We start from the raw sequence: 21268 nt of genomic DNA on the forward strand, positions 1-21268 counted from the left end.
CTCAGGGTGCGTTCGAGTTTAAACTGTCTGTTAGAACTGAAGAAGCTTCTTGGATATAGGAAATAGCTAGCCCTGAAAAAAAACATTTTTTGCTTCTTTAGATAAAGGTATAAGGTGGTAAAGGGATAGTTCAGTGTTTTTGATATGGAGTTGTATGGGTTACTTATCCATAGACAGTAAATGTCAGTTGGCACACCCCCAGTTTGGAGAAGCAGGCTGGGGTCCAACATGGAAGCTAAGCAATGTACTGCTGTAGAGGGGTCAGCAACAAAACATATTTTAGCAACCTATAAAATTCCCACTTCCCACAAGTATTTTCACTGCTTTACCTTAACATCAGATGGTGATTTACAGGAAAATGAAGCCGTTATATCACTTTCTTCAAAGCCAGACTCGATTGAGAAAAACAGTGATTTAACACTGCTGAACACAGGAGCTGCTGATCTACTACTGCCTCTATCCATTTGGTTGTTTGAGCTATTGTGTGACATTGGCATTAAGAAAGCTTAGTTCGGATTCACCAGAGTCGCACCATAACATTAACTAACTAACTGATCAAAGCAGTGGTACACCAGCAGCTCCTGTGGTCAGCGAGCCAAAATTACTGTTTTTCTCAATGGAGCCTGGTTTAATGAGAGCATAGATGGGGAACTTAACAGCTTCCCTGACAAAATGGGCAGTGTGACGGAAAAGTAAACTGGTGAAAGTACTCTCAATATCGCGTACACTTAAACTGATACTGATTGTTTTGGGTGGGACTTTTTTTTGGGGTGACTAAAATATGTTTTGTTGCTGACCCCAATCCCCAGCAGTACATTGCTTAGCTTCATGTTGGACTGCAGCCTGCTTCTCTAAACTGAGGGCGTGCCGACTGGAACAACATATAACCCTACTTCAAAAAATCCAAGCTATCCCTTTAAGATGCAAGACATAAAAACATGTTTTTCTTCTTTCATGCAGTACCAAACAAGGATGGCATCAGTGACAGTGGAGATAATTCAGTATTAAATGATCTGTGCCAAGGTATAGTATAATATGTCAATAAACAACCTTTTCTACAACTAAATTATTTAATCTTGCAAGCTCAGCAATCAATTATCAACCTGTTTGTGATTCTTTTTAGGGAAATGTGCTCATAACTGTGTAGGCAATGACACTTGCACCTGCCACAAAGGCTTCAAACTCAAGCCAGATGGAAAGAGCTGTGAGGGTGAGTAATAGTCCCTCCCATCTTCAACTTTAAACAGAGACTTAAGAGCACAGAGGAGAGTTATAATTGCGAAAGTTTTGTGATACAAATGCTGTAATACTGCGTGTCACTATTGGAAACATCAGCACAATAAGTGAACCTCTGCTTTCACACACTCTCAGATATCAACGAGTGTTTGCTGGGAGCCAGCAACTGTCGAGCAGGAGAGCGCTGTATCAACACAGAGGGCTCGTTCCGTTGCCAGAGAGAGGTCAGCTGTGGGACTGGCTATGAACTCACTGACAACAACAACTGTAAAGGTCAGTCAAACTGTCCTCAGTCTGCCTCTGTTACTGTGTATCTTAGTTGGTTGTTTTTTATCGTTTTAGGTGCTGGCCTTCAATGGAATTTTTGTCTGTGATTTCTTTACCCAGATATTGATGAGTGTGAGACTGGTATCCATAACTGTGGCCCAGAGTTTGAGTGCCAAAACACCCAGGGGTCGTTCCGTTGTGTCCCTAAGGTCAAGTGTGGTGCTGGATATATCCAGGATGCCCTTGGCAGCTGCATTGGTAAGCACCTTACTACTACAACAGCAAGTAAACATTTTATATGATGTATTTTTGGTGATATTAGGCACAGCCTGTGAATAAACTGGCAGAATAACAGTGGTAAGCTAGGTGGACACACACAAGATAAATTGGCAAATACAGAATGCAGGTGGACCACAATACTGCAAGACTAATCAGAGACATGGAGAGCAGGTGGAATGGCAGGGGAGGGGTTACTGCAGGGCAGGAGGAAGTACAGTAGCTGATTCTGTAATGACCACAGACTGTACAAAAATAATGGATGTAGCATTGGTTTGTGGACTCCAATTTTGAAGCCTTGAGTTTGGCATTTTAGCCATCGCCATCTTGGATTTTTGGAGACAGAGGTAACCATATTTGAACGCGGGGTTGGAGCTGTGGAGGAGCGAGGGTTGAATCGAAGACACTATTCTTAGACAGGCTGTCACTTAAAGCTGCCATGCCTTTAATTACGCATAATTTTAAGCCTTAGTAAAAGGTGAGTGATAGGTGACATTTGTCATGAACAGGAAAATTGTACCAGGCTGTAAACATGTTTATTTCTGCTGTAAAGTTTGGCATTTTAACATCGGGGTCTATGGGGATTGAGTCATTTTTGGAGCCAGCCTCAAGTGGCTATTTGAGGAACTGCAGTTTTTGGCACTCCTACATTGGCTTCATGTTACTGCCCCCTAGGTTACTGCTTGGTAATTACAGGAAGACTCAGAGATATACTTGCTTTTTAACTACACCTTTGCGTGTGAACGATGGTTGCCTCGCGTATCCTGTGTCCATTAGGAGAGTTGGTTGTGCGGGCAAACAGGCGACCAGTGAGTGTGGAGGCAAAAAATCCAAGTGGAAAAAAAGCAATAAATAGACCGTAGTTGGTACCTCAAGGTAGACCGAACGATCTGGTGGAGACTGGACTGCAGAGCCAGGGCTGCTGGGGTTGATTAGTGGATGGCTTTCAGGTGAGCAGGCAGATTGCCAGCAAGAGTTGATTGGTAACTGGACTGATGAGAGCACAACCAGACGCACAGACACAAAGAGAGACAAACAAGGAACCACAAGGAACAGCTGACACATGACCATCTTCAATTTGCTTATTCTCAGCATTAAGAATGTCAGGACTTGGCATATGTGTGACGGGAAAAGCAAACTGTTTTTTGACCTTGTGGCAGCATGAAGAATTTGTAGCATGCTGAAACTGGAATTGATGAATGAACACTTAGCTGTGATGGCGTGTGAAACTGTAAAGTGGAAACTTACCTGAGGTGAATTATGGACATATAGTGTTTAACCTGTGTGAAGGTGAGCATGTGTTCAAATAAATGGGTCACCGCACTCAAAGAAACCTGACAAATTGGACATTGGATGGATCAAAGCAATCTTTTCACGATGTAACAGTGTTATCTGTATCTGTGTTTTCAGATATCAATGAGTGTGTTAGCCAGACGGGCCCATGCCACCGCGGGCAGACCTGTGTCAACACAGTCGGCTCCTACATGTGCCAGAGGAACTCCGTTAACTGCGGCCGAGGATACCACCTCAATGAGGAGGGCAATCGCTGCGTTGGTACGACTGAAACACTCACTGCTCCTAGATAACAAAGCATTGTACTAACCTACCTGAGGTGCATATCATGGTGTTCTCCCTCCCTCCACAGATATTGATGAGTGTAAGGGCCCTGAAAAGGTCTGTGCAGGTCATGGTTGCATCAACCTGATAGGCTCCTACCGCTGCGAGTGTGAGACGGGCTACATCTTCAACAGCATCAGTCGGGTCTGTGAGGGTGAGTAGCTGATCGATTTGACGTCATGTTCTCACATAAGTAATCCAAATGTATGCTTTGCTTGTAAGTATACCTAGTACTGGTCACAATGTGTGTAACAGACATTTATCATAATTTCATCTTCTCACTGTGGCATATTTGGACTTTGTGTTTTAGATATTAATGAATGCAGGCACTACCCTGGCCGCCTGTGTGCTCATAAGTGTGAGAACACACTTGGATCGTACCAGTGTAGCTGCACCACCGGCTTCAAGCTCGCTGGTGATGGCAGGAATTGTGACGGTAAGGCACCTCACCTTCCACACTAACAGGCAGCTTCTCTGTCTCACTTTTTCTCTCTGTCTGTCCCTCTTTTTATTCTTCATTGTGTCATACGGATTACTGTACATTTATCATGTTGATCTGTTCTGTATGATCTATTGTACATCTGTCCGTCCTGGAAGAGGGATCCCTCCTCAGTTGCTCTTCCTGAGGTTTCTACCATTTTTTTCCCCTGTTAAAGGTTTTTTTGGGGGTGAGTTTTTCCTTATCCGCTGCGAGGGTCCTAAATTAGACTGCAAATCCACACTAAACTATACGCTGGAACTATAGGGTTCACATGATCTTAAAAAGTCATTGACTATTAACAATCACATTTTCCAGGCCAGGAAAAATCATGGAATTAGTAAAAAATCATTGGAAGTTTTAATGAATGATGAATGCCTTTATTGTCATTATACATGGTACAATGACAAAACTGCAGGCCCCATGTGGTCATTAAAGGAGACAAGAATGATAAAAGAAAAACATACTTAAAATAAGACAGCAACAACACACAATAATAAATAGACATAAATGTAATAAACAAATATATATATTGCACAGTCAAGCAGCGATCGGTCGATAAACATAAGTAACTATATTGCACAGTCCTCTAAAGTGTGATCAGTTCAGCTTAGTCAAGTTCAGCTGTCTGATATCACTGGGCTGAGGGACAATCTGGAGGTACGGGCCTGAATAAATCTGTAGCGCCTCCCAGAAGGCAGCAGTGTGAAATGAATGTGACCTGGGTGGGAAATATCCTGAATAATGTTCTGTGCTCGTTGTTGGCATCTGGTGTGATATATTTCGGAAAGTGATGGTAGCTGCGTGTGTGTTATTTTCTGGGCTGACTTCCTGAATCTGTTCAGGGCTTTTTTGTCAGCCGCGGAGCAGCTGTTGTACCACACCAAGATGTCATGTGTGATGATACTTTTTTGTAAAAGTCATGGAATTATTTTGTGTGTAATGAAGTTGTTGCTGTACTCTTATGTGGATAACCTTCTATGTAATTTAACATAACGGCAAATTTATTTATCTGTAGCTGTTGTGTGCATTGATGTATCAAAACATTTTGTTTATCATGACATTCGTTTCCTAATTTTATATAATATAATATAATATAATATTACTGCAGAAAGTTATGTTTTCTCTTGATGTGGCCTGTCATGAAAAGTGCAAAAAATAGCTAACTTTAACAGCAACAAAACGGTAAGTTAATTAGGACAAAGCATTATGATTAGGTGATAACCGTACAACCTTAACCTGCAGCTACTGTGCAGAATAACAAATGTAACTGTACCCTCATGTGTATATATGCCCTGAATTTTGCACGTTTACAGACACTCCTATTCAATTTCAAGCATCTCTATTTTGAGAATAAAAGCCACGGCAATGTGTTGTTTAATTTACTTCTCCTCAACCTTTTCCTGAAAACAATATATAGACTCATACAGAACTAATCCCTCTCCATCATTACCTATGACCCAGTAGAAGTGTGTGGCAGTGTATTTTTCTACAGAGACTCTGCCCTCTGCCTGTCATGTCTTATTTTCTGCACTCAGGATGTTTATGGGTGTGTACCCCCACAGCACTCAATTGAGGTCAGGACTCTATAAAAAGGTAGTGACCAGGTGCCAGACTGTAATTAACAGGCGTCCAAGACACACAGCGCTAAAACAACACTAATATAGCGAAGCGAAACGTCAAACCAGAGTGAATCTGGAGTTGGCTTTTACCGTCAGATTTACTGGCGAGCGTGTCCTGCACAGTATACCTCTAAAGTTTATATTGTAACTCTGCATACAGTGAAACTATGTCAGCTGGTGCAACCTGTAAAATGTTAGTAGTATGTAATCTTAATTAGAGAATCAATCAAACAAGGCTACATTTGAATTTACACATAGCTGGTGCCACCCAGTGCAGACATAATTCCATTGATGTCCCTGGTGTTTTCACAGTCCAACATTCATCGAAATGGAGACAGGCATTCAGTAGCCGACTTAACAAATACCCAACTGTACTTTATTAGACCAAAAATATTTCCCCAGACATTCTAATAAAAATATAAACTAAAAATAAAAATTGGTAGCTACTTTTGGGGGAAAAATCCCACACTTCAGGCCCTTGAAATCATGCATTCTTAAAAGGTCTGTTACTTTTTCCTCTCTGTAGATTTGAATGAGTGTGAGAGCAACCCATGTAGCCAAGAGTGTGCCAACGTGTACGGCTCCTACCAGTGTTACTGTCGCCGTGGTTACCAGCTCAGTGACATAGATGGCATGACTTGTGAAGGTAAAGTGGAACCGTTTCAACAGGTACTTTGAGGATGTGTGGTACTACTGAGCTAAAATCTGCTACGGAGAATCTATTTATGTGTTCGCATTCAGTAAAGCAATGAAACAGATCAATCATAAGCAGTTAGAATATATATTTCTTCTATCTGCTCTCTGGTTTGACTTGTTTTTATCTGTCTCTGTGACATTTTTAGATATAGATGAGTGTGCCCTGCCCACTGGAGGTCATATTTGCTCCTATCGCTGTCACAACACCCCAGGCAGCTTCCACTGTTCCTGTCCTGTCAATGGCTACACCTTGGCACCCAACGGCCGCAGCTGCCAGGGTAAGCTATCCTACACGAAAGTTGCAGGCTCACAGGATACGTTATTTTTTTACTACCAAAAACCATGCCATATGTATTTTATAGAAGTAGTTTTATTTGGAATGAATAGATGATGAACACAGCTGTAAGACCTAATATATATTTAGATTGCTTCTCCCCAATTTCTCTTCAAGAATTGACCGCAGTGATTTCTTCATCTAAATCATCAACGTGCCTCTTAGACCCCATCACAACTAGGCTACTTAAGGAGGTCTTACCTTTAGTTAACACTCATATATTAGATATGATCAATATATCCTTATTAGCAGGCTATGTACCACAGTCTTTTAAGGTAGCTGTAATTAAACCTCTACTAAAAAAGCCCACCCTGGATCCAGAGGTGTTAGCCAACTATAGACCAATATCTAATCTTCCCTTTATGTCAAAGATCCTTGAGAAAGTAGTCGCAGACCAGCTGTGTGATTTTCTCCATGATAATAATTTATTTGAGGAATTTCAGTCAGGATTTAGAGTGCATCATAGCACTGAGACAGCACTAGTTAAAATTACAAATGACCTTCTGATTGCTTCAGACAAAGGACTCGTCTCTGTACTTGTTTTATTAGATCTTAGTGCGGCGTTTGACACAATTGACCATCAAATTCTACTGCAGAGACTGGATCACTTAATTGGCCTAAAAGGTTCTGCACTGAGCTGGTTTAAATCTTATTTATCTGATCGTTTTCAGTTTGTTCACGTTCATGATGAATCATCCTTATGTACTAAAGTTTGTTTTGGAGTTCCGCAAGGTTCTGTGCTCGGACCAATCCTATTTACTCTATATATGCTTCCTTTAGGTGACATCATTAGAAATCACTCTGTAAAGTGATTTGTGATATTGGGCTTTATAAATAAAATTGATTGATTGATGATTAAGTAAAAATGGGGTAAGGGTCGTGTTTAATGGGATGATGGGGTTGAGGGGGGCGTACTCGTATGAGTAGAGCTATGCTGATGAGGTAATGGTGCAGACTCGGTTAGACACACGTATGTAGGTCCAAGCAGGTGATTGAATTAATGAGGCAGAGATGGGTAAATTAGCGACATGCAGGTGATTGGATTAGTGGGAGAAAAATGTGGTCTTATTCCTGAACTTTGTCATAGCAACAAATTTGCGAATGTTTTTAAATCCACTTTTTGTCCTTTCACTCCCAGATATTGATGAATGTGTGACGGGAACACACACGTGCGCGGAGAATCAGAGCTGCTTTAATGTACAGGGAGGATTCAGATGCCTGTCCTTCGACTGTCCAAACAACTACCGGCGCGTTGGAGAGACGTGAGTATCTGGACTGGGTGCATGTTGACTATGTTTACATGCACAAAATATACAGGTTTTTACCCGTATTCCAAAATACATGGCTAATGACAACGAATGTTACACTAATATTCCTGTTTACATGCAGCCACACATACTCTGATTAACGTGCCTTAACATGTTGTAATCACGTTAAGACATAGAAAAGTGGCTGGAGCTGCTTGTCATTTTGCTTCTTTGCATCAAAGTGGCGGACTTGTTGTACTGTTAAAAAACAACCTCCTTTTATTTTTTCAACCACCTTCTTGAATGCAATATTTCCATATATCTAACCTGTTGATATCAAAGTCTAACGCCCAGAGCTGACTGTAAAAAGGCAAGAGACAAGAGGTTATATGTCACAAACTGCAGTAAAAACCCAACTTAAAATGCATAGTCCGAATGTGTTGTATACACACCGAAAGAATGCTTTTAAAACCCAAATAATACCGGAATATCCCACGTCTTAATCGGAAAATGCTACAATCAGAAAAAGGCCTAATATAGAAATATTTAAATGTAATATGCTGTTTACATGACCTGAAATAAAAATCAGAATATTGGTGAATATTAGTGTGCATGTAAACGTAGTGACTGTTGCTTAATGGGACACATTGTCCTCTGCTCTCCCAGCAATATTATCATCAATAGACAGACATAAATAATGCAAACATTGACACAAAAACACTCACACAGCAAGGTCCATGTTTCACAGTCAAGTTTGAGTGGTTATCCTACTGGTAAATGATGTCAGGCCTTTTAAACTGCCCCTGATTGAGATGGTATTCAAGGCTGTGCATGTCCAGTATGCTCCATGCTGGAATGACTTGAGAAAAGATTTTGGCTGTAGCATGTTCTGTTGTTTTATAATGATGAAATGCATATGGATATTTGCTCAGTGGCTACAGTAGAGGCTGTGTATGACCACCCTGTTATGGAGGCACCAGTGACTCTTGCATGATCCCACAGAGGGCACCGTGACTGGCCTGCGAAGGTTTACGCTGCAGAGACTGATGTTTCTCCCACTGCATGCCATGCACGGCAAATTAAATTTACACCTGGTCTCTCTCTCCTTCTCCCTGTGCCTGTTTTGTTCTGTCTTGTCCCATCCTGCCCCCGCCCCCGCTCCCGCCCCCGCCCCCGCCCCTCCCCATACCCTTTCTCTCTTTGCAGTCGATGTGAACGCTTGCTTTGCAATGAGTCTGTCGAGTGCCTGGCCATGCCCCTGAGAATAACCTACTACTACCTCACCTTCCCCACCAACATCCCCGTCTTCACCAACATCTTCCGCATGGGCCCCTCCCACACCGTGGCCGGCGACGACATCCAGATCGCTATCACCTCTGGCAACGAGGGCGGTTTCTTCAAGACGGAGCAGGTGGCCACTGGCGGCGTCATGTCGGTGGCAAAGCTCATCAACAAGCCGCAGGACTTCGATCTATCTCTGGAGCTAAGGCTGCGTCGCTATGGCACGCTCAGCACGTACCTGGCTAAAGTGCTGGTGTTTGTTACCCAGGAGGAGCCCAGAGTACCTTACAATCCCCTAGTAGAATAAAACACTAAAGTTACACAGGGTCACAAGTTATTACACTCTTAAAAAGGATGTGTCTTTTTAATGCACTGTGTCGTAGAGTTAACAGAAAAAAATCATCCGCAACACAAAATGCCTGCGAGATAATGTCACAGTATGTTCAAAGCGAAGCATGGTGATGCAGACTACTGTATGTTACATTCTGCGTAGATATAAATAAAAATTAGGATTTCCAGTTACTAAAAATTCATTGTTATAATCAAATCATTTTCTTTCATTCATAGATTTGTGTGATTAGAGTAAGGCATGCCTAAAAATGTGCCCAAACTAATGGCTGAATTAACTGGCTTGGGGCCCCAGGGCAGAAATGAGCTGTGGGCCCCTAACAAATAGTCCCATCCACAGAACTGGCTTGTCCCCTGAAAAGCTCCAGTTGTGGGCTCTCCCCAAATCTGCTTCACTCGTATCAGCGCATTTGTGTGCTCATGTGCAGTCCACTTTTTTGCAACAGTTGCATACAAAAGAAAAAACAAAAAACTGCATACCATTTTCAGGAGAGGGGTTTTTAGAATGAACCAGGCTTCAAAATAACACATACTCAGGGCGTCCAGGAGCTCACCTGGTAGAGCAGGTGCCCCACATAAAAAGGCTTTGTCCTTGCTGTAGCGGACGGGGGCTTGATTCCATCCCATGGCCCCCTGCTGCATGTCATCCCCCTTTCACGCTAATACTGTCCCAATAAAAAAAGGAAAAAAGCCCTAAAAATATCTTTAGTTGGGCCCTATAAAGTTTTCCCCTTTTTCCCCCCCTTATGGACGGCCCTGCTAACGGCCCCTGTCGCCCTTTGTACAATATCTGTGCATCATCCTGTCTTCTATAAAAACAGTTTCATTTAACCTCATTCAACGTCATTTCATTTAATGTTGACTTTGACAGAAAAGTGAGTAGTTTTTTAATTGCATTTCCTAAAATGTCAAACCATTCCTGTTCACCATTTTTCAATGCATCAAATTACTACAAACCAACAGGCACAGTTGATGTGATTCCACCCACCTGTTTTTATGTGCATTTATAAATTTGCACAGTTTAAAAAAACAGAGTGGAAACAACAAAAATTCCCTCCAAAAAAGATTCAGCAAATAAATGATGACATGCAGTCATGGCGTACCGTCATTGCATAGGCCACTACAAACTCTCTAAATCATCTCTAGATGGCTTTTAACACACTTATCCACACAGTGCTGTTGCCAGAACTCTTCTAAGAACACACAGCTGTTTCTAGAATTCTATTTCCATTGTCCAGTGTGCTGCCCATTATTATACATCCATTGTTTTCCTTTGTGTGAGGTCTGACTTAATAATTCTTTCTTTAATTCCGTCATCTCGTTGCACCTTGTTCTGCATTAGCATCTGATTTGAAAAGTATTATTATTATTGAATCATCTCCCAAAAACAGTAGTGGATGGCAAACCATATAAACCTGCATTTTCCTTTGCAGATGTTCTCAGTTTTGTTAAAACCTTGTCTATTTCATCTTTTATTTTGCTATAAATCACCACAGATATGACTCTGTTCGACACAAAACAAGTGTTAAAGATGACACACCCTTTTTTGAGAGTGGATATGAAACAAAACAACACAAAATCAGGAGAAAGAAGCACAGTTTCTTAGTACTGTAGCATTTTGCATAATCAATTTTTACTACTAGAATTAAGAATAATGATTGAGCAGTGCAAACTAGGTCCAACTGAATGTATCTTCTTGGAGGTAAGGCACCATGATAGCCGCTAGGTGGCGTCCTAGGTCAGGGTAAATGATGAAATGGTAACGACCCAAGTTTGCCTACAACTGAGTGTAATCTGATGATGGTTGCATGATAAAGTCTGACGTTTTGCAGTATTTTATGGTTTATGTGTTGGATGAACAGTTTTCTATTAAAATTGAAATAGAAATAACACATGTTCAAGTCAAATCCAGTTCTTGATAATGGTGCATTGTGGGCTTTAATCAAATACAGCGAAGGGAGCAGCTGGAATGTGAGGCCAAATCACAGATGGTGGCAAGAAGACTTCCTCACATAGTTTCATGTTACTATTATTCCAACAGCTTCAGTGAAGAGGAAGTCCATTGACACATGCAAATCTCTAGTGATGCAAATATTTAAAGTCAAAGTATGTTTCGTGATCTGATTAAAAAAAAGGGTTGATTTTCTACAAATATCTATACACAAGTTATTTTAATAAACACACCAGCTCTAGATAATTACTGATTTATTTCATGATTTTATTATGTTTTAAAAGTTTCCTGGATCAGTAATGTTCATGAACACAGAAGCGAACCAGACCTGTATTTTTAAATAGGCTTTGAAACACACACAAGTTTTCATCTATGTCAATTTCCACTATTTATTAAGTCCATAAAGTAATTCCACACCTCCAAATTCCATTCAGAAAAGAGCCAGACTGGGCCGATTACTGTATTGTTACTCCCACTTCCCAAACATCAGTTACCTTGCACCGCAAATACGTCTTTCTCTGGCAGCTATTTTCATGCACATCTCTTTAGCTCCCATTACATTTCAGGCTTAATGTGAAATGCACAGATTTCCACTGCATACTGCGGGTGTAAACCCCAAAGCAGACAGATAATCCAAATGAAGGCTGAGTAAGTGACACGCGATGGGATGCAGTGGCAAAGGAGAGGGAAATGTGCACCAGCAGGAGAGAGTATAAATAGTTTGACGTGCTGTGAGGCTGCTGCCCGAGGGCTGTGGCTTATAATAACTGTAAATTCAGATGTCCTAGGTTCCTCCTGTCCTGAGCTGTCAGGCCAGTAAGGATGCACTTGGTCCCTAGTGGGGATATCCTTAAAATAAGAACATAGTGGTGCGCATAAGGTTTTTTCTTCCCCTTTGACATTGAGTTATGGGGCTCTGGGCTCTGGCTGGTGGTCTGAACAATTTGTGGTGCAGCAACATCACCGCGCACAGAATGAATGATGCCCTGCAGTGTTTGTGTTGGGGCGTTATCAATGTGCCGACTATAAATAATAATTACCAAAAAAATAAAAGGCCCCATACGCTTGACCAGAGGACTTTCATCCAAAAAGTCTGTTTTTCTTTCTGGTCTGAAAGTATTGGGGTTTTTCTCCTGGGCTGGGCCACGTGAGGCATGGGGAGATGAAGAAGACGTACATTTCTGCATGCACGCGCGCACACAGTCACATATACACAAGCATGTTTGCATGCACAAAGGCTCACATGCACAAATAAACACATAGACGCACATATAGGTAGTTTTGGTGCAGACATGTACATGCATTGGCACACACATGGAGCTGTAATTAGGTCCACTTGCTGCCTTTGCTTTGAAGTGTCCGTCTGTGTGTAAAGGGGGCAGTTCACCCTGGGTCATTATCTTCTCGTAAATTTACTCTCTACCTCAACAGAGCTTTCACCTCGTCCTCTAGAGCCCCGCTCGGGTCTTTCTGCAGCTCAGGCCGTGGTATTATAAACTAGGAGAACATTTTGTGGGTTTGGCGTGGGCCAAAGCAAAACTTGGACCCACCCGCTAATTGCTAATTACAAGCCCCTACCCAGTGGTGGCTTGACTTTTTGTCAGGGGCTTCTCTCCTCGCTCTCCGTGGAAGGAGCCCTGCAACCCAAGCCGGGCCGGGCTTTGAGCTGCAGCCTATAGGTCCCCTGAGGAGCGCCAGAGATCCACGGCCCATGACTCACGATGTGGCTATACGGCTGCCATGCACATTAACTGGACTTATACATGGCAACTTGGCTGTTTTCATAACCCAATATAACCGTGTACTGACTTGTCTCCTTTGTGAAAAACTGAGCTTAAATTTAACATCTTGGATGTCAAAGTGGAGGCTTTTATTTTGTTTCAATAGCTCTTTCATGATCACAAGTTCCTCGTCATTTCAAAGACAAACTCCTGATTTATGAGGTTGTTAGTGCTTTAGAAACCTCTCTCAAAGTCTTACGCCGCAGACAGGTAGTGAATAGCGATACTTCAGGTGGCGTTAGCCTTAGGAGCCAGCAGAGGCCCTCCATTCCCTCCGACCTGTCACTGATTAGTCTGTGGAATAAACAAAGCCCTAAATAATAGGATGAGAGCTGCCCTGGGGAGAGGCTGGGGAGTTGTCTAGTCATGTTGCTCACAATTTAGGAGTCTTTTAGAACACTCCCTTGCCCCATAAATCCTCCTCAAGAGATTATCTGATGTGAAGCCGGGGATGCTCAGCAAATCCAAATATTTTTCCTGAGCAGGTTGTGGATCATTCTCTGTGAGTGTAGTAATTCATTTCCCACACAGCTTGAAATAGTGCATCAGAAAAGCATCAATGGCAGCGCTAGTCTCCACAAGGCAAGCTACAAAGGTTGGCTGCGGCATGAGCTGAGGCCATTGTTGGTTTATTATTCTTCCAAGCCACACAGAATTTGATTGTTTTTGATGTTGACTGCTATATCCAGTGTCCCCGCTGTCTTGTTCAGATATTGTTTGTGTAGCAGCCATTGGAGTTGTCCCACTGGGTTCTGATTACGCAGTGGGCTGCTCCCAAGGATGCCCTGTTATTGTGAGCTTCAGAAACCAAAGGCGGTTGACGGTGAAGTCTTTATATAGACATTACCTAAAGGTCATAGGCCGTGTGTGTGTGTGNGTGTGTGTGTGTGTGTGTGTGTGTGTGTGTGTGTGTGTGTGTGTGTGTGTGTGTGTGTGTGTGTGTGTGTGTGTGTGTGTGTGTTTTCTTTTTTTCCCCTTTTTTGTGGGTGTCTACGTTTGCTCTGTCCTGTAGAGTGGCGAGGCTTCAACGCTCTGACACCATTCGCTGTGTAAAGTCCTGTCAGCCCAATGACGTCGCTTGTGTTCTGGACCCCATGCACTCAATATCCCACACCTTCATCTCCTTGCCCACCTTCAGAGAGTTCACAAGGCCAGAGGGTAGGTGCAAGTTCATTTTTTATGTCTATACTAATGATGGAAAGTTCTGGAGTGATCCAGATGGGCAAACATGCAGAAGAAGTGTAAAAACAAAATGATATGTAATACAAAGTTCATTGGGAAAGAACAAGTCTTAACAGAACAGCTTGACATTTTTGGGAAAAGCGCTTTTCCCTGTTTTGCCAACTTAGATGAGATGATTGATAACGATCTCATATTTATAAGTAATTACAAAACTCTAGCTGTCAGCTAGTTAGCATAGAAGACTGGAAACGGGGAAACGGCTGACCTGGTTCTGTCCACAGTTAATAAAACTCACTGGGAGCGTATCTATGTTCCCAGGGTCTTATGTTCCCAGGGATCTATTTTTCCCAAGGCCCTATGTTCCTAGGTTCCTATGTTACCAAGGCTCTATGATTCTAAGGTGCTATGTTCCCAGGGTCCTATGTTCCCAGAGTCCCATGTACCCAGCGTCCTATGTTCCCAGGGTCCTTTGTTCCCATGGCCCTATGTTCCTGAGGTCCTAAGTTTGCAGTGTCCTATGTTCCCAAGGTGCTATGATTCCCTGGTCCGTGGTCATATGTTCAAAGTCCCTATGTTCCCAAGGCCCTATGTTCCCAAGGTCCTATGTTCCCAGAGTTCCATGTACCCAGGGTCCTATGTTCCAAAGGTCCTATGTTCCCAGGGTCCTATGTTCCCAAGGCCCTATGTTCCCAGGGTCCTATGTTCCAAAGGTCCTATGTTCCCAGGGCCCTATGTTCCCGAGATTCTATGTTCCCAGGGTCCCATGTACCCAGGGTCCTATGTTCCAAAGGTTCTACTGTGCGTTCACACCGGGCGCGAGTGAAGCAAATTACGCGTGTAACGCGTGAGTTTGGACGCCGGACCATTTTGTTAATTCGCGTTATCGCGTCAGTCGCCCAAGTAGCGAGCCCGCCCATTTTCACTAGATAACAGCCATTCTCTCCTCAACCATGGCTGAGATAACCACCATCGCTGCTTTGTACCTGCTCTGGAAGGGCCAAACGCCGTCGTTTTGGGGTTCACCCTATCCTGCAGAAGCACATCAAGCTCTGCAAGTTTCACCACCTCCTCCAGGAACTCTGTCTGGATGATAGCCGCTTTCAGCGGTACTTCAGGATCTCCCGGCAGGACACCAGCTACAGGCGCTCCATTTCATCTGCGGAGCGCCTGTCCATCTGTCTCCGGTGAGTAGCAGTTTGTTGTGTCAACAACTGGACGTCAGGGCGTCAAGACGTCACTGAGGTCAGTGACGTCGGGAGAATCTCAACACTGATTGGCTTTCGCGGCACAGTGTGGAGAATCTCAACACTGATTGGCTTTCGCGGCACAGTGTCACGCGAATTCACCTCAAAAGTTCAATATTTTCAACTCGAGCAATGAGGCGATAGACACGAATTTTGCGGCTATAACCGCGACTACGCATCTAGCGCACAGCTATGTTCCCAGAGTCCCATGTTCCCATGGCCCTATGTTCCTGAGGTGCTATGTTTGCAGTGTCCTTTGTTCCCAACATGCTATGATTCCCTGGTCCGTGGCCATATGTTCAAAGTCCCTATGTTCCCAAGGCCCTATGTTCCCAGAGTTCCATGTACCCAGGATCCTATGTTCCAAAGGTTCTATGTTCCCAGGGTCCTGTCTTCCCAAGGTTCTATGTTCCCAGGGTCCTATGTTCCCAAGGTTCTATGTTCCCAGGGTCCTATCTTCCCAAGGTTCTATGTTCCCAGGGTCCTATGTTCCCAAGGCCCTATGTTCCCAGAGTTCCATGTACCCAGGGTCCTATGTTCCAAAGGCTCTATGTTCCCAGAGTCCCATGTACCCAGGGTCCTATGTTCCAAAGGTTCTATGTTCCCAGAGTCCCATGTTCCCAGGGTCCTATGTTCCCATGGCCCTATGTTCCTTAGGTGCTATGTTTGCAGTGTCCTTTGTTCCCAGCGTGCTATGATTCCCTGGTCCGTGGTCATATGTTCAAAGTCCCTATGTTCCCAAGGTCCTATGTTCCCAGAGTTCCATGTACCTAGGGTCCTATGTTCCAAAGGTTCTATGTTCCCAGGATCCTATGTTCCCAAGGTCCTATGTTCCCAGGGTCCTATGTTCCCAAGGTTCTATGTTCCCAGGGTCCTATGTTCCCAAGGTCCTATGTTCCCAAGGCCCTATGTTCCTGAGGTGCTATGATTCCCTGGTCCGTGGTCATATGTTCAAAGTCCCTATGTTCCCAAGGCCCTATGTTCCCAAGACCCTATGTTCCCAGAGTTCCATGTACCCAGTGTTCCCAGAGTCCCATGTACCCAGGGTCCTATGTTCCCAGGGTCCTTTGTTCCCATGGCCCTATGTTCTTGAGGTGCTAAGTTTGCAGTGTCCTATGTTCCCAAGGTGCTATGATTCCCTGGTCCGTGGTCATATGTTCAAAGTCCCTATGTTCCCAAGGCCCTATGTTCCCAAGGTCCTATGTTCCAAAGGTTATATGTTCTCAGGGTCCTATGTTCCCAAGGCCCTATGTTCCCAGGGTCCTATGTTCCCAGGGTCCTATGTTCCCAAGATTCTATGTTCCCAGGGTCCTATGTTCCCAGGGTCCCATGTACCCAGGGTCCTATGTTCCAAAGGTTCTATGTTCCCAGAGTCCCATGTACCCAGGGTCCTATGTTCCCATTGCCCTATGTTCCTGAGGTACTATGTTTGCAGTGTCCTATGTCCCCAAGGTCCTATGTTCCCAGAGTTCCATGTACCCAGGGTCTTATGTTCCAAAGGTTCTATGTTACAGAGGTGCTATGTTTCCAGGGTCCTATTTTCGCAAGGTCCTATGTTCCCATGGCCCTATGTTCCTGAGGTGCTATGTTTGCAGTATCCTATGTTCCCAAAGTGCTATGTTTCCATGGTTCCATGGTCATATGTTCAATGTTCCTATGTTCCCAAGGCCCTATGTTCCCAGGGTCCTATGCTCCCAAGGTTTCTTGTTCCCAGGGTCCTGTGCTCCCAAGGTTTCTTGTTCCCGGGGTCCTATGTTCCCAAAGTCCTATGTTTCCAAGGTCCTATGTTCCCAAGGCCCTATATTACCAAGGTCTTATGTTCCTATATTCCTATGTTTCCAAGGTCCTATTTTCCCAGGGGCCATGTTTACCAGGTTTGTGTTTAATAATCTGTTTAAACACAGTAAACCTCCTATTGTTTTTGTTTCAAATTAAACCCGTTTGAATTAAAATATATGAAAATATTCACATTTCAAGTAAACTAACCTGATCCTACACGTCCTAATCCTTTCCTTATCTTTGGAAATGGCAGTAGTCAGCTACTTTTGATTTCTGAACCGTAAAATGCTTGATAATAATTTGTCTCTTTTAATATATTGTTTTTCTTCCTCTATTTAATTTGTAAATCTATTGGTTGACTAGTCCTTATTTTTAGAGCTGAAATATGTTTGGGTGTTACTCTTTATTCAAAAAGAGTACTTGAGTGTCCCACTAGTTCAGAGAGTAGAGAATGTACTATTAAGGCCAAGTCCAGTGCAATTTCATGACTCAGAATCATGATCACTTATCTAACCCTAGCCCATGTCATAGTGAATACAGAGCAGGGGAACATCTTCGTCAGGTTTCCATGACGTGCTCTATAAACCTGGGGAACACAGGACCATGGGAACGTAGAACCCTGGTAGAACTGAGGAACGTAGGAGCATTTGTCATGTTCCCATTATGTGCCATATAAATCTGGGGAACGTAGGAATGACCCCGACTCACCTACAGCACCAGTCTCTCTTGGACTCATTACTTAACATGTTTAATCATTAATCTAAAAGCCAAAGTGGACAGTCAGTCAAAGTGCAACTCCCCAGCTTTGGATAGGTTAGCTGTTTCGTTTTGTTTTCAGTGTTTATGCTAAGCTAACCAGCTGCTGGCTGTAGGTTCATATTTACTGCACAGATATAAGAGTCGTATCAATTCTCTAATTTAACTATTGGCAAGAAATCAAATACATTTATTTCCCAAAATGTTGAACTTCTGCGTTAATGTAATTTTTTTTAAATTTACAGATCATCTCATCTCCTAATATTTCTTCAGTGCATCCCTCTACTCTCTACAGTTTCACTAACCCACAAAGGCCCGTATTTGAGGCTTCATTTGTGCCTGTTAAAATCTTTAGAGACAACGAATTTGTAGGCTGCATGATAACTCGTGGTTTATTTAGTGTCAATGCGGTCCTCAGCCTTTTTTTCTCTTTAGCTCTGCTTTATCTTCCTTAATCTCCGAGCTCCCATCAAATGCATTTTCCTGCAGTTGTCAGAATCCATATGACTACCTCTGACCTCCAAATTAGTTATTCCATGATGTTCTCCATGCAGTCCTGGGCTTGGCTGGCCCACACCAGAGAGTAAGTGCCATGCTGGTTGGATATGAGTAACCACGGTAATCACTCGCAGACAGTGACAGCTGACAAGCATCTATTGGCTGGCATGCAGTGCATGTTTCAGACACACTCATGCTCAACATCACGGGGAGTTAAGCTCTTGTCATTTCCCATAAGCTCTGAGTTGGGGTGTAAAGGACTCGAGGCCCTTCAGCTGAACAACAGCATTGAAAAGCCTCAACCTTCCTGTGACCCTCTCGGTGCACAATAAACACAGACCTTTCCATCTCCCATTTTATTGTCTTTCTCTCGGAGAGAAAAAAAAGAAAAGAAAAGCAAGAGTTGGCACTGGATTGGCGGTGCAATCCCAGTGTGATTATGAGGGTTTAGGCTCCAAAAGCTTTTTGTGTCTAATTGTTATCTTCCAACAGAGATTGTTTTCCTGAGAACCACAGTGCCGGCTTACGGGCCCTATCACTTAGGCAGTTACGACGTCAAGTTTGACATCCTGGAGGGCAACGTGGATAACGCCTTCGACATCCTCAAGCGGGTAGAGAATGGAATGTATGTGGGTGAGTACAGGGATTTCACTCGTCTTTGTGTTGTGGATGAACCAAACCAGTGCAAACATTTGACAAAAGCAGCTTTAACATGCAGCCTGTACCACCCGACAGCCTCCGTGACTGAGAACTGCATTTTTTCGTTTGACAAGAAGGCGGTTTCCCTTATCTGATTTCTCATTTTGAAACGTATGAAATATGTGTATTCTTTTTTTTAACAAATCAAACTCACATGTGCACACTGAGAAGGGACAAAAAAGCACAAAAACTCCCACGAGGAATGTCTGGACACTCTGACATAACTGCATCTGACACAGCCCGTTATGGTCTTTGCAGTGTTGTGGCATCATGTAGCTGTCATCGTCTTCACGGGGGCTCTCGGTGTCTGTGTCTTCGGAGAGTTGTCCTCTGAGTGGCTCTTTGAGACAGACGAAGGCCTGTTTCTGTCTCGCCAAATATTTGGCATCAATTTCCACAGTCTTGTGGTGAAACAAAGTACCATTTAATTCACTTATCTACGGCTTTGCTTATCCCAAGCAGATCATTACTTTCCACAATAAGTTACGGCAGTCTGGACGTACAAGAATAGAGTGCATAAATCTACGCTCGTGCATTCACGCGCACGCTTGCACGAGTGATTGCAGTTGACAAGCGGTTCATTATAACTACCTGTTGCAGCGACCGCCAGCATGCAAAAAGGAGCCCTGCGCTAGTTCAAGTAGGAGCAGCAGATAACATCTCCAGTGGTGTGTAACAACAACACATGTTTGGGTGGAAGCCATTCCCATCCTTTAGTCTGGTGGCGACCCAAGGCTGCTGCACGCCTGTGGGAGAGCTGAACTGAGCCTTGGCCCCGGGAGGATGAGGGTTGTTGTGAGCCCAACGATGACACATCGTTGGGCCTGTCTAGGTGTTTTGTTTTGTTTTCGTGCTGAGATGCAGGCAGGGTGGTAGCGTAAGGACAGCGCTGTCGTCTTCTAATGTTGATGGATGAAGGGATGGCCCATCAGTATGCACATCTGTCTTTACAGAATGAAAGCAAGGGAGGGGGGATGTGACTGTCACTGGTGCAGGCTGGATTGTGTGTGCTCGCAAGTTGTACACTTGTGCAGAAACAGATGTGTGCCTATCAAATGTACCCAAATTCACACACGAAACATGAGAAAAGACCAGCAACAATTCACATAAGTCAATGCTGAAGCAGTTATAATTATATTGTACTGACTTATAATGGTATGTTTTTGTTGGAATACGCAGCAGTGTAATTCTGCATCAGTGATAAGCCTTATTTTGTATTATATCGTCTGGTGTGTGCGTCTGTGTGCGTGTGTGGAAATAGGATTTAAGCAAAATTCCCTGTTTATAGTGGTGCTCATTTGCAGGGGCAAGTACACTGCGTATGTGTGTGTGTGTGTGTGTGTGTGTGTGCAAGAGATGCTGAATAAAATTGCAGAGAAAGACAAAGTGAGAGACTGTGATTCAATGAAAGAGGAAAGAAAGAGGGAGAAAATATGTGCAGAAGTAATCCTGGGCGCTTTGCTTCATGTGGTTAAATGTATTGTTCCATTTCCCCACGCTAGGCCTCAGTGTCTCGCCGAGCATTAGAGCACTTAAACTGACGACCACATGAAAGGCCTGTTTGTGAGGAGCCACTTCTCTCCCAAACCCATTGGATGCTTATTGGATGCAGCTCTTGCATGTTAGCACCAGTTGCCCATCACACATCCAAATTGAGGCGCTGTGCAGTGGAGCCTTTGGTCACTGACTCCTCGCTGTGAAGTGTGGTGTCCACGGTGCGATGAAGGCCCTCTTGGTTTTATTTAGTGGGTTGTGCTGCTGGTGCTTTGGCCCACAGATGCTGCTGTTGCGTAACCATTGTGTGAGGCTCGCTGACGTGTCACTTAAGGAAGCTTAGTTTCCAGTATCTCCAGTGTCTCCAACAGTGGTATTACAGCTTGGTGGGATGTGAAGAGTAGCAGACATTGAGGCTCCACTAATGAACAAGTGCGTGAACTCAAACTAACTTTGGCCATTATTTTTGGCCACTTCGTGTG

General features: G+C 43.6%; 1 protein-coding gene across 2 annotated transcripts in view; it reads left to right on the forward strand.

Moving 5' to 3' along the window:
• fbln1 (fibulin 1) overlaps positions 1 to 21268 on the forward strand; it is a 44543-nt gene that overhangs the window by 14067 nt on the left and 9208 nt on the right. Inside the window, exons 5-16 of one of the 2 annotated variants that reach the window (XM_050073421.1) lie at positions 961 to 1023; positions 1124 to 1210; positions 1372 to 1509; positions 1624 to 1761; positions 3190 to 3333; positions 3425 to 3550; positions 3707 to 3832; positions 6023 to 6142; positions 6339 to 6470; positions 7665 to 7788; positions 14147 to 14292; positions 19086 to 19226. In XM_050073421.1, coding sequence (XP_049929378.1) covers positions 961 to 1023; positions 1124 to 1210; positions 1372 to 1509; positions 1624 to 1761; positions 3190 to 3333; positions 3425 to 3550; positions 3707 to 3832; positions 6023 to 6142; positions 6339 to 6470; positions 7665 to 7788; positions 14147 to 14292; positions 19086 to 19226 — 1485 coding nt within the window. Of the gene's footprint in view, positions 1 to 960; positions 1024 to 1123; positions 1211 to 1371; positions 1510 to 1623; positions 1762 to 3189; positions 3334 to 3424; positions 3551 to 3706; positions 3833 to 6022; positions 6143 to 6338; positions 6471 to 7664; positions 7789 to 8979; positions 11551 to 14146; positions 14293 to 19085; positions 19227 to 21268 lie in introns of those variants that run through there. The other variant, XM_050073422.1, reaches the window with a different exon arrangement.

This window comes from Epinephelus moara, chromosome 20, assembly GCF_006386435.1.
Source record: "Epinephelus moara isolate mb chromosome 20, YSFRI_EMoa_1.0, whole genome shotgun sequence".
NCBI lineage: Eukaryota > Metazoa > Chordata > Actinopteri > Perciformes > Serranidae > Epinephelus > Epinephelus moara.